We start from the raw sequence: 17,500 nt of genomic DNA, 5'->3' as shown, positions 1-17,500 counted from the left end.
CCCTGGTATCCTTATACCTGTCTGACCTCGATAATTTGTCCAACTATTGTCCCTCACCATCTTTCTGTTTGACATATTTACTAAAGGATCCATTTGTCTGCCTTTTTTTTACCTTTATGTCTCTTCTCTGACTTTGGTTCTCCAACATCTGCTTCTGTGACCTTTGTTCCTTAGTTCCTCTTTGCCCCTGTTTTGTTTCCAAAAACCGTTTTGTCTGACATTTTTACCTCAGCTTATCTGGGCGTAACCTCCATGCCTCTAAAAGTTATTTTGCCGAATCTATAACCGAAAATCAGTATATATGACTATCATAACGCCATAATTTTTTTTTTTTTACTTTTCTACACTATCTTTAGTGTGTCCAACCTATGTGCCGTGCTGTCTCTTTGTATTATGTGATCTCTATACCATACCTTCTGTTAGTCAGACTATTTTCCAGCAGCTGTAGATAAAAGATCATAAAATAGATTCCTAAACAGTTCTAAGCAGAAGTAAGGAAGACATCAGAATTTTAAACGGGTTAAAAATGTTGTTGAACGGTTTTATTTTTTAATAATTCATATAAAGCCGCTTACGAAAAATAAAATTATTGTTAGTTAATATGTATGAAAGGTGTATAATATTAGTCTGGAAATAACATGAAAAGTGAGAATCAAGATCCCACTTATACATTGCGATCAGCCTTAATAAGAACACACACACATACATACATACATACATACATACATACACACACATATATATATATATGTGTGTATATATACGTACATATACTATATATTAATATATATATATATATATATATATATATATATATATATATATTAAATAATATGTAGTATATGTGTATATGCCTATATATAGTGTTTATATACATATACAGTATATATATATATATATATATATATATATATATATATATATATATAGCGTGTGGGTGTGTATGTGTGTGTATATATACATACATATTTACATGTATGTGGTAAGTAACTGAAGTAAGTGTCAAGTCATTCCTATTAGATTATGTTTATGATTGAGAGATATGAAAACATATTAATAACATTTCATCCAACCTTATAAGTTTTGTTTTCTCCTTTTTCTTTCTTCGAATAAACAGTTGCACCGATCGTGCTACTACCGAACCAGCTGATGTCAGCCCCGCGTGGATCTTCAGTGGGTCTAGAATGCAAGACCGAAGCATATCCGAGAGCCGTGACCTTTTGGAAGCACAACGACACAATGGTCATGTCGACTCACAAATATAAGTTAGATGAGATCCATCATGACGACTACACGACGACTGTTAAACTCATCATTAATAAGGTAAGATTTCTTTGTCATACTAGACTGTTGTCTTTAAAGAGGTACCGCTAAGTTGAATCCAGAGAGCAATATGGAAAAATGTATTGATGAAAGTCATTCTCAGGAATAATGTTTATGTCCAGCCTCCATTGAAGACACAAATCCAAAAGGTTCCAGGTACAGTTGATAGTGGGGTCGTGTTTATTTATTCTTATCTCATATAATAGACCTTAAAATTGGATCATACATACTGAATTATAGTTTTGTAACCCACTTGAATTATTTTATAATTGATAAATTATTCTTTATTTTCTTGAAGATTAGTTGGGATTTAAATAACACTATTCTGTCGAAAAAATAACCTCATGAATGATATCTAGTTAAGCTACTGTTTACGTTTTACTATCGGGTTCCTTATAGTTCTTAACGCCAGTTATCTTGAGCACATCATCCCTCACAACTTTATGTCTTTTACAATAACTATATTCTATTATCTGGCATGTCTTTCAGTAGGACAACAAACATTTAATCATTAAATATTGTTTGATCTAAGTATATAAGACCGTTATTCGTTTCTCTTATTGAAGAATATATTTACCCTTTTTATCCGTTCTATTCCCAAAATACTCATTCACTAAGTTTTGCCTTTTTTATTTCATTCACTTGCTTTTACTTTTCCTCTCTTTTAAGCATACGTTCATTCTCTTCTATACTTTTCTTCTTTTTACGAAACTTTCACTAATTATATTTTATTGCTCTTTGAATGATAGACTCACTCGTTCTTGAATTTTATATCTGCCAAGTATATGTTTGCTCACTTTTATATTTAATTACTTACGGTGTATTTTATTCTATTCAAAAAGTCATTCATTGGAATATTTTTCTGTTTCATTAACTTGTATACTTCATTTCCAAATTTTGTCTACTTTTTGTAATCGCCTTCATATTTTCTTTTTCACTCATTCAATCTTAGTTGCATATTCTCCAGTTTAAGGAATCGCTCTCGTACATTTATATTTTCTGAATGAAAGTGGTCCAAGCGCACGCACATACACACACACACTCACACACAGATATATATATATATATATATATATATATATATATATATATATATATATATGTATATATATACACACATATATATATATATATATATGTATATATATATATATACATATATATATATATATATATATATGTGTGTGTGTGTATATATATTCATAACTCCAGTTTTAATGGTATCTTGAGAGTTTACCAATCAAAGCTAAAATTATAATGAAAAGCTTATCTAATGCTAAATGCATTTTCTGAATTGTGATTCGGTGACTTGAGTGTAGCATATGGAAAAATCGTTGTCTGTTCTCTGCATAGTGTACACACATGGGTTCCTATATATTTTATATTTCAGAGCTTTCGAGGTTTGAGACTTATGAGGCAACATTTGGTGCTTCACTCTTGAAGATTAATAAGTTACATAATATTATTGTCCATCTTGGTACTGAATTAGTACATGGATTTTTTTCATACCCGATTCTATATTTCTCTTTTGGAATTATTTAATTTTTACAAAAATATTCTCTAAGAATACTTCAGACGTCATTCTTGATCAGGTCTTATATCGGACAGACAAACGCGCACATATACAAACACACACACACACACACACACACACACACACATATATATATATATATATATATATATATATATATATATATATATATATATATATATATATATTGTTAGAGGTCAATATCGTATGTTTTTTGGCGTTTACGTATTGATTTGGTTTGCCAAATCCTTCCAAGAGAGAGAGAAGGAAAGAGAGAGACAGGGGGGGGGGAGGGGAGGGGCCTGGATGTTGGAGGTAGTTAGTGAAATGAAAGTTTGTATAGGCGTAGATTGTATGAATAACTGAAGGTTTGTTGCTTATATTTTTTTTTTAGATATCTTACGACGAGTATCTTTTTTAATTGACTGCAGAAAGGCCACCATAATATTTTTGGACGTTCATTTATTATCATTATTTACTCATTTTGGAAGATGCATAATATAAATTTATCAGTATGTAATATTTTAATTTTGCTTGTTGTAGTTGTGATTAATAGAAAACCTTGCAAGTCACGCACTGTCCGTGGTGGGGGACGTGAGGATTCCCCCACCTTTTCCACAAACTTATTACTCTCCCTTATTCCCGATTCCCCCCCCCCCCCATATAACCCAGAAATTCCAACTCTATGGGCAACCAAATACTCTTCTCAATTTTAACTTTCACACCAACTTCTATTAAACGTCTGAACGCCGCCCTAAGCAACTTCATATGTTTTTCAACAGTCTTACTCGCAATCAAAATGTCATCTATAAAAACAGTCACCTTCTGTCGATCAAACTCAGCCACAACAATATTGATCGCCCTCTGGAAGGCAGCAAACGCCTTAGCAAGACCGGAATAACGTTTTGAATTGAAAAGGACAATTGGTACTTAAAAGAAACTTTAATAGTTCTTCTCCCCTGTGCAAGAACTCAATCTAATCTGGTAAATACATTCATCCTATGCTTCTTATAAACACCATTTGATACACATTCATCGGGAAATGTTCTTTAACATTTAATTTATTGATCTCCCTACAGTCAATACACAACTGTATACTTCCAGTAGGATTTCGTACAGGTCAGCCTGCAATCTGGCTTTTAAAGCATTTTTACTGCATTACGCCCATTCGCTCCGGATCCTGACACTGCTCCTCTATCTCCTTGGCAATAGGCATGGAAAAGTGCTAGGGGCTCCGGTATTTGGGGAGGGCGGGTTCTATCTTCGCTAAGAGCTATTTCAAATTCTGGCTGTTTTGATTTTGATCCTCACGATCCTCGTCACCGTTACTCCCACAATATTTTTAAGCAATCATTCCCTTCCGTACTTATTTTCCTCTACGTAAAACAAAGTATACATACAACTCATGTAATTGCCCTCACCATGCATTCTCTTCCTCCTAACTCTCAAAAAACAAACTTACATACACCTGAGGTTCCTGAATATTCATAATACCATCATATATATGACTTCTCCATTTCACCAAATTACTTGCCAACATACCTTCCACTACATATTTATACCTGTCACTGTTGGTAATCTTGAGACTGCTCCACCTTGCAACTTTTACTCTAATAACGATTAGGTGTAATTTTATGTTTTTTCTTTCCATACCTTTGTACTCACTCTACAGTATTCATCCAAATAAAATTCCCCAAAATATTACTATTCATTCTTAATTGTCTCATATTCACATTAGTTTGTACAATCGTATCACTTTTTTGCTAGATATTTTTACACTTATAAATACCTCCTATTTCTCCTCATTCGTTCCCTCAACCCCTTGATATTCATTATCTTCCATCATCAGTCCCGGGACACTTTCCTTGCACAGGCCTACGCAAATTACATATACCCTTTACTATACCTGTACAACTCTTGATGTCACACACAATCCTTAACTTATCGTATGCATTCCTAAATATTGAATTAACACCAAAACCAAGATCAATTAAACCAACCAATTTGATTCCATTACATATTGTTTTTTGCAGTTATACAATCATACGCCCATACCCCCAATCTCATCTTCGTACAATTACACCTCATGAACATTAATGACATTCATTCCTTATACACAGCAAGATTCACCCACCTGAACCCTCTTATTATCTAGTTTTCCAAACACCCTGGTTTACTTAATCCCTTCTGCTTACATATCCTTGCAACATGCACATCTACACCACATTTAGCCTACTTGGCATGTTTTTCATTGCAATACTTTGCATAATGTCCAGCCTTGCCAATAAGGTCGCAAATCACACTTGTACCATTACCCCGGTATCAAATTTTCTATATAGCCCGTCATACACACCGATACTTCACCGCTTTCTCATTTTTACCCTCCCTTATAAGATGACCACACTCGGAACATGCATCCAATACCCGTCTACATTCACTTTTCTTATGTCGCACTTTCCTAAACCTAGAACGCTTTTCATGGCTATAACTACCTGACCTACAGTACATTGCTGAGCACCAGCACTCCTATCTCCCCAAAGCCTATTTCCATTCGCCCTTGCAGGTTCTGTCCATTATCTGCCATAATGTTCCTATCTACTACACTATCAGTTATATTCTTTGGCCCACATGAAACGACCTCACTAGAGCTCCCAAATTCTAGCACACTATCGCACATTCCAGTTCTTAAATTTCCATTCTTGCTTTCTTTCATATACCTATCCAACCGTAATCCTTACCTATCTCTAAATATATCGTCCCATGCCAGTCTCTCTCTCTCTCTCTCTCTCTCTCTCTCTCTCTCTCTCTCTCTCTCTCTCTCTCTCTCTCTCTCTCAGGCACAATAGCTATGAATTTCCTCATCAGTTACTTTCTCTCATTTATCCCTTCATCCCTATACTTATTCTCTGATAAAGTTTCTAATCGACATACCTACATAGATATAGATTCGCCTACATTCTTTTGTACCGCATCAAACTAATTTATACGCCTATACTTAACATTTCCTTTCATATGTTCTGCCTGTTCAATTATTTTACTTTTCAAACTTTCATACGTAACATCCCCTACACTCGTTATCACCCCATGCATTGTTAACAAATATCTAGTTATATAATCACCCAAATCTCTAGCCCAAACTCTCATATTATCACCATGATCAGCGTGACAATAACTCTCATACTCGTGGAAAACTCACATACATCCCTAATACTGGGTTTGTTCAGTTTTCTCACCCGAGGTACATCTGTCCACTCATTATCATCTTCATTCCTAGATTCCTTCTTAAGTCCTTCCTAATTCGAAAATAATGCATCTAACACTACACTTGCTTTTTTATCCTTAATCGTATTTTAATTAACCTTTTTACTTACTGCGTTCACCCATTCATGATCATCCTCTCTCTCATCCTGGCACTTTTTTCTTTTTTGATTCTGGACATCAGTCTTACCTTTCCTCTACCCAAATCAGAGGAAACTCCTCGCCCATGAACTCTTTCATCTTCCTTACCACTTATCCACAACAACTCCCATTCGTTTGCCTATTCACTCCTCATTCTCTCTTATCCTTATCTCACACTTTCTACAATTATCTTCAGTTCTCTTAGTTCCTTATGCATCACCCCATTTTCACTTTTCAACTTCTCATTCTCTGCCAGCAACTTCTCTTCACGTTTCTTACACAACAGCAAGTTCTCCTTTTGTACCCTCACCTTCTGTCCAAGAGTCCAATTTTGTTTCCAACCACGGCAGTTCCTGGTCAGGGATCAAAATGATGTTGCGAGATGCAAAAGCAAACCCCACTCCTTTGAATCACACTTACTGATAAAAGCTTCTCCAGCACAGACTTTCCCCTTCATCGTTTTAAAAGTAGACTGTTAGACAGGAAGAATAGTGAACTTAAGCACTATCCTTAAACTTATATTTTTTAAAACTAGCACTAAAAAGATGAGCAAAATCAGACTTACAAATTATCAGAAAAATTTTACACACAGACATTTATATATATATATATATATATATATATATATATATATATATATATATATTTATTTATATATAAATATATATATATATATATATATATATATATATATATATATATATATATATATATATGTGTGTGTGTGTGTGTGTGTGTGTGTTTGTTTACGTGTAGGAATATATAATATATATATATATATATATATATATATATATATATATATATATATATATATATATATATATGTATATATATATATATATATATATATATATATGTATATAAATATATAATATATATATATATATATATTTATATATATATATGTATATATATATGTATATATATATATGTATATAAATATATATATTTATATATATATATATGTATGTATATATATATGTATATATATGTATATATATACATATATATAAATATATACTGTATATCATCATCATCATCATCATGAACACCCGTTATTGGTTTACTGTAGAACAAAGGCCCCAGGAATATCCTTCCACTTGCGTCTGTTTATGGTCTTTCTATGACAGTCAACACCCGAAAAATTTCTTAGTTCGTCAATCCACTGTCTTCTATTTCTTCCTCTGCTTCTTTTACAACCTCTCGGGACCAATACTGTTGTTCTTAATGCCCATCTATTATCTGTCATTCTCATTATATGTCCTGCCCATTTCTACTTCTTCGTCTTACATGTTTTTAGAATATCATTTGCTTTTCTTTGCTCTCCCAATATTATTCTTTCCATAGATCTCTGAGTTATAACTAGCTCATCTTCTAAGGCTTTCGTAAGGCTCCAAGTTTCTGATACATAGGTTAAAACTAGTAGGACCATCTGATTAAATACTTTCTTTTTAGAAATAGGGGTATTTTACTTTCCATAATCTCATTTTATTTACCAAAAGCTCTCTTTCCCATGCTTATCCTTCGCTTAATTTCCGTCTCGTGTCCTGGAGAAACACGTACACTGTCTCTCTCAAGTCCATATATTCATTAATAATCTCTCTCTCTCTCTCTCTCTCTCTATCATCTCTCTCTCTCTCTCTCTCTCTCTCTCTCTCTCTCTCTCTCTCTCTCTCTCTCTCTCTCTCTCTCTCTGTGTATATACATACATATATACACACACACACACACACACACACACACATATATATATATATATATATATATATATATATATATATATATAATATATATATATATATTATGTAATTTCATTCGCACATACTTCATTCTGGGTTGTGATAGTCATTTATTGAATTTGAATGCCGAATAAGTTTCATTTTATATCCTAGTTCTTGATAATACAATGCTACCTGTATTACTTGAACAGGTGGTTATTATCCTTTTGATAACGGTTTAAAGGAAGATTACTAAAATTACGTTTATTGGGTGCACAACTTCAGTTATTTAAAAGATCGAAAGAAATTTGTATGAATCGGATTAGTTGCAAATAATTTTAGCTCTGTTATTGATAGCATTATCCATGACCGCCATAGATGAGAAAGTAATATGGTAGTTGTAAATTGCAAACGCACAGCAGTTTGTCAAATTTAATCAACATGACGTTTTGCTGTGAGTTCTTGAGAAAGTAATTTAGAATGGAGTGGAAAACAGACGAAAGGGAATTAAACAAAGCCCTTGGAAGTGAAGGAGCGTCATCACAGGATCATGGAACAATAAAGGAATTGCTTTGTCTGGATCAGACATAGTCGAGAGGGAGTAAGGACGTATTTCTTAGACTTGGTATGCCGTTTGAGAATTTTAACCTCTTCTCACAATTCTTGGCCATTATTACTTTTGATAATATAGATACACAATTTCTTTTATTTATTTACTTTCTGTATGATTTTGTGATTCAATGGTTATAACAGAGAGGAGGCAAGATTTTAACGGAACTTTCCAAGCGTTCCTCCTAATTTCAAATTTATACTCTCTGTCATGTATAGTACTTGATGCCAGTACATACTAAATGATATTCGTATGCATAACAGAATGAATGGATCAGACTTTAAGAATTACGATGGTATAAACGATTCATACACTAAGGAAACTTTACAATAAAATTTTAATTGAGAAAGTAAAAAATAAAGAGTGTTTGATACAAAAAAAAATGATAAATGTTATGACAAGGAAGTACTTGTTGTGGAAGAACTGAATGTCACATAGTAAAGGGGAAAGCTGAATGCTTTGTACCTTAATGCTTGTAATTCCTATGATGGAATTAATAGAGAGGCACGGAAAGTTTTTAGGATGTGTGGTATAAGGGAAAATTTATGTGATAGAAATGAAGCATAAGTTGAAGTCTTCTGTTAGGAAGGTGACTGGGTTGGTATATAATGTCATCTTGGCTGTTTAATAGATATATGGAAAGAGTAAGGAAAGATGCCAGAGAAAGGATTATAGATATAGGGATGGGTAGATGGGTCATATAGGAGCTTGAGATGGCTCGTGTTTGCTGACTATATACTGCTAATTTTGGAATAATGAAGAGAACCTGTAGACAATGGTGAAAAAGTTTCTAACTGTTTGTAAGAGAAGGAGGTTGGGATTATATATGAACTAGACTAAGGTTATGATGATGGATAGAAATGCAAAAGATGATCAGTGAATTTTCATATAGAATATAGAGAATAAAACCAGAAAATTTATCTAAATCTCTAGAACTAAATATTTCAGAGGATGGAAGGATGAGAGATGAAGTGAGTCCCAGAGTAGGTGAAGTTGGAAAACCAAGGATATTTTTCCTCATTCAGTCCATGTGTAATGTTCCACTTCTTAAAATCCCTACCATACAGCTTTTATCTTATACGAACTTTAATGATATGGCCGTAACTTTTACTATGACCTAAACTAGTTAGTCAGTCCATAATTTACTGATATCATGCTGGTAGCATGTGGCACTGCCTAATCATTATTGTCGTTGAACATAACAGTGGCTCTATGTGCTAGGGAAATAATGCAAATGGGGCCATAGTGGAGAGAAATGAAGCCCTTAGGAGGAGTAATGATGCTAGATATATTGCAAATGTAAAATGACCAAATAACTGGGAGTAATATGTATTCTCCCATGTTGATAAATATTAGAGTAACGTACCTTTCAAGTAGGATTTATATGTTTTGTATGCTCTTTATGCATGGTTTATCAACCAACAAGGTGAAATATGAAATTAAATATGACCTGAAAATAGCTCTTTTAAAGATCAATATAAAACTTACGTCAATGTCATTATCTCCTATTTTGACTCGTCTATGTTTTAGTTGCTTATTAACATTCGCAATCATTTCCTTCATTGAGACTAATGAATTTTATTTTTTTTATCCCCCTCTTTTCAGCTTGACAAGAATGACTTTGGGAAATACCTGTGTTACTCCCGAAACTCCTTCGGTGAAAACGACGGAACAGTTGAGTTACATGGTAAGTAAGAAAGGAAACTAAACGGGAAAAGAGAAATATGAACAATGGGCGAGTAGATAAATGTATGAAAATGGTATTTGTCCTGTTAGAAAACTTCGAAATTCTCCATGATGTAAAGAATTTTGGAAGCATGAGAGAGGAACATGTTATCTGTCTATCGGCCTACGTATGTAAATATCTATCTCTATAGGAAAAGGTAAATATTTCTTTATAACTTTTTATTTTGAGAACATTATATCCTCCCTTCATCTTCTATAACCAAATATATGTACGTCTTTCTGTACAACGATATCTGTTTCCAAGTATTTTTTTTTAATTGGCTTTCTCTCACTGCATCCAAACGCTGATTGCTTTTATTTTATTTTATTTTCTTTTGTATTTTTTTTATTTATTTATTTATTTATTTATTTTTTTTTTTTTTTTGTATCCACATTCATGAAGGTCATTCCAAATTGAAACAAGATAGTGACATTTATTGAATGATTTTTCAACATAGCATCGCTGCATATGAAAATATATCAAGAAATGCAATATTTCGAATATTCTTCACAATTCAAAGGTATCCCGAGACTTGATTCTCCATAATTCCTCATCACTCGTACCCGGCTCGATTCCGATAAGAACCAAGGTCTCAAAGGAGCCCAGAACACGGCGGCCGTCGTGCAAAATAAAATGAACACGTAATGGAGATTGTTATTTACAAAGGTCAGTTGTTAATTAGGAATTTATTTCCGGAAAGACATAAGAGTTTTTAAAGGTATCAAATATTCTTCTGTCTGTACACCTGTATTTCTTTTTCTATTTTGCCTATCTTGCACATCAAAGTAAATTATGCATTTTGTATCATACTGTATATTTACATATAGAGTATATATTAACAGGGGTGACTCTAGATCATAGCAAAAAATAGTCACCGCTACTCACATACTTTCATTTCTGATTAGTGAAATATCTAAAAGTCTAGTTATTATTTCTCTATTGAGCCAAAGACATGGGTTCCAATCTTAGCCATAAGGAGATCCACTTATCATATATTCCCAAAATGGATTGAATTCGATATTATACAGAATTTTTAGATTTATATTTGAAAGCATGAAAATCACGTGTGTTAATGACTAAGCTTTCATTCATATATAATTATATATATAAGTAGGTGTTTCTTTATAGGTACAGATATACTTAGTTAAATCCTGATAATGAATGGTAAGGTAAGTACAGCTATTTCATTCACTATTTTGTTCTATTTTCCTGTAAATCAGCAAATATACCAGCAAAGGGAAATGAATGCCTTCTGTTTTTCATATTGCAAAGAAAATAAAAGTATACATCAATTGTATTATTCACCCCAACTCTCTCTCTCTCTCTCTCTCTCTCTCTCTCTCTCTCTCTCTCTCTCTCTCTCTCTCTCCGCAGGCCTGGTGTCGAAGTATACAATTACAGAGATCAACGATATATCGGACGTTGCGTTATAATTTTGTGCAATATTCCAGCATATCTATTTCCCTCCTCTCCCCACTCGCTCTCTCTCTCTCTCTCCCTCTCCCTCTCCCTCCTCTTGCACCCTCCCCTAACTTCCTCCTCCCCCTACCCCGTATCGGTAGCCTCCCCACTTATCCTCCAAAGGCATGCATATTCATTCGGACAGTAGAACCAGCAAGTGAGAGAACACTAATAGATGGGGTAGCTCCTCTGCGCCTATATCTGCAAGAAGGAGAGAGAGAGAGAGAGAGAGAGAGAGAGAGAGAGAGAGAGAGAGAGAGAGAGAGAGAATTAATTATAATGTTAGATTAAAGAATTAATTCAGTAGGCTAAGGATTTACAAAGAAAGTTACCTCAGATGATCAGTTTTGTGAAAAGTGAAACTAATATTAAATTATAAATCAATTGGGAAGAGTTATGTTTTATATATGCAATAGATTATACGAATGGCATATAGTGATGATGATAACTCAGAGAGGAAGAAGATGATGATGCAACTACAATATGTAAGAAGATTTTAAAGATATAAATTTTGAGACAACAGTAAGATGACGTTAAATTACAGATTTTGAAAACTCCCCCTTCTCTCTCTCTCTCTCTCTATCTCTCTCTCTCTCTCTCTCTCTCTCTCTCTCTCTCTCTCTCTCTCTCTCTCTCTCTCTCTCTCTCTGATCAAGCTTGGAATTATCATCTCTTCATTAGACAGGGATTAATGGCATTATTCTGTATATCGCCGGCTCTGTCCGGGAGTAGACGGACAGTAGAGAGACAGGGAGAACGCATATGGATGCTGCAGCTGATGTAATGCGGTGGAGACGCATCAGAATTAATTCATACTTGCGAGGTTTAATTCATTAAGTTAAGCTTCATAATTTGATAATTCATACAGGCTCACTAACATAGATAGATAAGGAAATAGAAAATTTGAATAAGAAAATTCATGTTCATCTCTCCATTTCTTAAAATTAATGAAAAACAAAAAAAAAATATATGTAATAAGTTAAAATACATAAAAGAGAACAATTCATACCTTTATTAAGAATAGAGAAAAGTGCTAAATCCTTGAAAAGGCCCCGAGAGAGAGAGAGAGAGGAGAGAGAGAGAGAGAGAGAGAGAGGAGAGAGAGAGAGAGAGAGAGAGAGAGACTGACTCAAAATGCCTTAATTACTCGACACAAACGAAGTAAACGATCCTCCTCAAGTCGTATTGGACCTAATTAAATAGGTTTTAGATTAATGAGGTTATAAGGGATGCAAACATGTTATGCTGCCCCAGCGGACGCCCTTAGAAACTCGTAAGGGGATCCAGCAGCTTGAGGGTTAACGGGAAGGGGAGGGGGAGGTAGTGGAAGGAATGAAGGGAATCTGTTGGGCTTCTTAGCGAAAACAATTCTTCAGCTGGAATTCCGGCCTGTGAGAAGCTCTTGCATCTGATATAACAGAAAAAAGTATAGAAGAAATTAAAGAAGGAAATTCTGATGGAAAATAAAAACAAATTAAAGGAAACAATGATGTTGGATGGAGAAACGATAGCTAAGAGAGAATTCCTAATGAAGACTGAATATCAATAAAGGTACCCACCCGTTAAAACAGAATATAGAAGAAATAAAAGAAGGGTTGGATTGGTAAATATTTAAATTAAAGTCACGTTTATTGTAAAGAAACAGAAACAGACTTCAATGAAAAATAATAACAATAATAAGAAGTTAATGGGAAAAGGTTCGGTCCGGGTTAATTATATCAAATTCTAAATACAGGATTACTTTTTCGGAAGTTATTAGTGCTTCTATACCTGGTTATTTTCTGTAGTTTTTTCTTTATTCATTTCCTGTTTTATTAACTAATTTTCCTCTCTTTTCAACATTAAAAAGAAATGTGTATGCACGTTGAATGTTTAAATTCCTTTACATCTTCGCTAGATCTAGAAATAAAAATAATAATTATGTATCGTGGATAATTACTTGGTAATTATATTGTATTGTAATTTCATATATATCTATTCATCTGTCTATTTATGCATACACACATGTTTATCTCTCCTTATGCACACACATACATATACAGTATATATATATATATATATATATATATATATATATATATATATATATATATATATATGTAAATATCACCCACGAACGGCATTTAATACCGAATTCTATCTTGGGAAAATATATCCACTTGGAATTCATTTTATGGTAACAGATTCTGGCCGGGTGGAGATTCGAACCCCCACCTCTGCGGCTGGAAGCTATGCCTACAGTGACTCTACCGAGTGAGCTATCAGAGAGATTAAAAAGTTTATGACAAATCTCCATACATATTCCTGTCGAATTCAGGAATCTGTTCATAGACTTGAAATAAACCCATCTCCACCATGATAGCTGAATCGTGAGTTTGTAACACGTGGTTATTTTAAATGAACATATATCACAAGCACACGTGATTTTAATCAATGTAAATATCACCCACGAACGGCATTTAATACCGAATTCTATCTTGGGAAAATATATCCACTTGGAATTCATTTTATGGTAACCGATTCTGGCCGGGTGGAGATTCGAACCCCCACCTCTGCGGCTGGAAGCTATGCCTACAGTGACTCTACCGAGTGAGCTATCAGAGAGATTAAAAAGTTTATGACAAATCTCCATACATATTCCTGTCGAATTCAGGAATCTGTTCATAGACTTGAAATAAACCCATCTCCACCATGATAGCTGAATCGTGAGTTTGTAACACGTGGTTATTTTAAATGAACATATATCACAAGCACACGTGATTTTAATCAATGTAAATATCACCCACGAACGGCATTTAATACCGAATTCTATCTTGGGAAAATATATCCACTTGGAATTCATTTTATGGTAACAGATTCTGGCCGGGTGGAGATTCGAACCCCCACCTCTGCGGCTGGAAGCTATGCCTACAGTGACTCTACCGAGTGAGCTATCAGAGAGATTAAAAAGTTTATGACAAATCTCCATACATATTCCTGTCGAATTCAGGAATCTGTTCATAGACTTGAAATAAACCCATCTCCACCATGATAGCTGAATCGTGAGTTTGTAACACGTGGTTATTTTAAATGAACATATATCACAAGCACACGTGATTTTAATCAATGTAAATATCACCCACGAACGGCATTTAATACCGAATTCTATCTTGGGAAAATATATCCACTTGGAATTCATTTTATGGTAACAGATTCTGGCCGGGTGGAGATTCGAACCCCCACCTCTGCGGCTGGAAGCTATGCCTACAGTGACTCTACCGAGTGAGCTATCAGAGAGATTAAAAAGTTTATGACAAATCTCCATACATATTCCTGTCGAATTCAGGAATCTGTTCATAGACTTGAAATAAACCCATCTCCACCATGATAGCTGAATCGTGAGTTTGTAACACGTGGTTATTTTAAATGAACATATATCACAAGCACACGTGATTTTAATCAATGTAAATATCACCCACGAACGGCATTTAATACCGAATTCTATCTTGGGAAAATATATCCACTTGGAATTCATTTTATGGTAACAGATTCTGGCCGGGTGGAGATTCGAACCCCCACCTCTGCGGCTGGAAGCTATGCCTACAGTGACTCTACCGAGTGAGCTATCAGAGAGATTAAAAAGTTTATGACAAATCTCCATACATATTCCTGTCGAATTCAGGAATCTGTTCATAGACTTGAAATAAACCCATCTCCACCATGATAGCTGAATCGTGAGTTTGTAACACGTGGTTATTTTAAATGAACATATATCACAAGCACACGTGATTTTAATCAATGTAAATATCACCCACGAACGGCATTTAATACCGAATTCTATCTTGGGAAAATATATCCACTTGGAATTCATTTTATGGTAACAGATTCTGGCCGGGTGGAGATTCGAACCCCCACCTCTGCGGCTGGAAGCTATGCCTACAGTGACTCTACCGAGTGAGCTATCAGAGAGATTAAAAAGTTTATGACAAATCTCCATACATATTCCTGTCGAATTCAGGAATCTGTTCATAGACTTGAAATAAACCCATCTCCACCATGATAGCTGAATCGTGAGTTTGTAACACGTGGTTATTTTAAATGAACATATATCACAAGCACACGTGATTTTAATCAATGTAAATATCACCCACGAACGGCATTTAATACCGAATTCTATCTTGGGAAAATATATCCACTTGGAATTCATTTTATGGTAACAGATTCTGGCCGGGTGGAGATTCGAACCCCCACCTCTGCGGCTGGAAGCTATGCCTACAGTGACTCTACCGAGTGAGCTATCAGAGAGATTAAAAAGTTTATGACAAATCTCCATACATATTCCTGTCGAATTCAGGAATCTGTTCATAGACTTGAAATAAACCCATCTCCACCATGATAGCTGAATCGTGAGTTTGTAACACGTGGTTATTTTAAATGAACATATATCACAAGCACACGTGATTTTAATCAATGTAAATATCACCCACGAACGGCATTTAATACCGAATTCTATCTTGGGAAAATATATCCACTTGGAATTCATTTTATGGTAACAGATTCTGGCCGGGTGGAGATTCGAACCCCCACCTCTGCGGCTGGAAGCTATGCCTACAGTGACTCTACCGAGTGAGCTATCAGAGAGATCGTGGGTGATATTTACATTGATTAAAATCACGTGTGCTTGTGATATATGTTCATTTAAAATAACCACGTGTTACAAACTCACGATTCAGCTATCATGGTGGAGATGGGTTTATTTCAAGTCTATGAACAGATTCCTGAATTCGACAGGAATATGTATGGAGATTTGTCATAAACTTTTTAATCTCTCTGATAGCTCACTCGGTAGAGTCACTGTAGGCATAGCTTCCAGCCGCAGAGGTGGGGGTTCGAATCTCCACCCGGCCAGAATCTGTTACCATAAAATGAATTCCAAGTGGATATATTTTCCCAAGATAGAATTCGGTATTAAATGCCGTTCGTGGGTGATATTTACATTGATTAAAATCACGTGTGCTTGTGATATATGTTCATTTAAAATAACCACGTGTTACAAACTCACGATTCAGCTATCATGGTGGAGATGGGTTTATTTCAAGTCTATGAACAGATTCCTGAATTCGACAGGAATATGTATGGAGATTTGTCATAAACTTTTTAATCTCTCTGATAGCTCACTCGGTAGAGTCACTGTAGGCATAGCTTCCAGCCGCAGAGGTGGGGGTTCGAATCTCCACCCGGCCAGAATCTGTTACCATAAAATGAATTCCAAGTGGATATATTTTCCCAAGATAGAATTCGGTATTAAATGCCGTTCGTGGGTGATATTTACATTGATTAAAATCACGTGTGCTTGTGATATATGTTCATTTAAAATAACCACGTGTTACAAACTCACGATTCAGCTATCATGCTGGAGATGGGTTTATTTCAAGTCTATGAACAGATTCCTGAATTCGACAGGAATATGTATGGAGATTTGTCATAAACTTTTTAATCTCTCTGATAGCTCACTCGGTAGAGTCACTGTAGGCATAGCTTCCAGCCGCAGAGGTGGGGGTTCGAATCTCCACCCGGCCAGAATCTGTTACCATAAAATGAATTCCAAGTGGATATATTTTCCCAAGATAGAATTCGGTATTAAATGCCGTTCGTGGGTGATATTTACATTGATTAAAATCACGTGTGCTTGTGATATATGTTCATTTAAAATAACCACGTGTTACAAACTCACGATTCAGCTATCA

General features: G+C 34.7%; 1 protein-coding gene across 2 annotated transcripts in view; it reads left to right on the top strand.

Moving 5' to 3' along the window:
* LOC137627428 (lachesin-like) overlaps positions 1-17,500 on the top strand; it is an 813,447-nt gene that overhangs the window by 737,312 nt on the left and 58,635 nt on the right. For both annotated transcript variants that reach the window (XM_068358515.1, XM_068358514.1), the window contains exons 7-8: positions 1,118-1,323; positions 10,193-10,274. In XM_068358515.1, coding sequence (XP_068214616.1) covers positions 1,118-1,323; positions 10,193-10,274 — 288 coding nt within the window. The remainder of the gene's footprint in view (positions 1-1,117; positions 1,324-10,192; positions 10,275-17,500) is intronic.

The sequence above is a fragment of the Palaemon carinicauda genome, chromosome 35 (assembly GCF_036898095.1).
Source record: "Palaemon carinicauda isolate YSFRI2023 chromosome 35, ASM3689809v2, whole genome shotgun sequence".
NCBI classification, from domain to species: Eukaryota; Metazoa; Arthropoda; class Malacostraca; order Decapoda; family Palaemonidae; genus Palaemon; species Palaemon carinicauda.
Note: the sequence above shows the minus strand (reverse complement) of the source record. Positions and strands in the feature narration are given on the sequence as shown.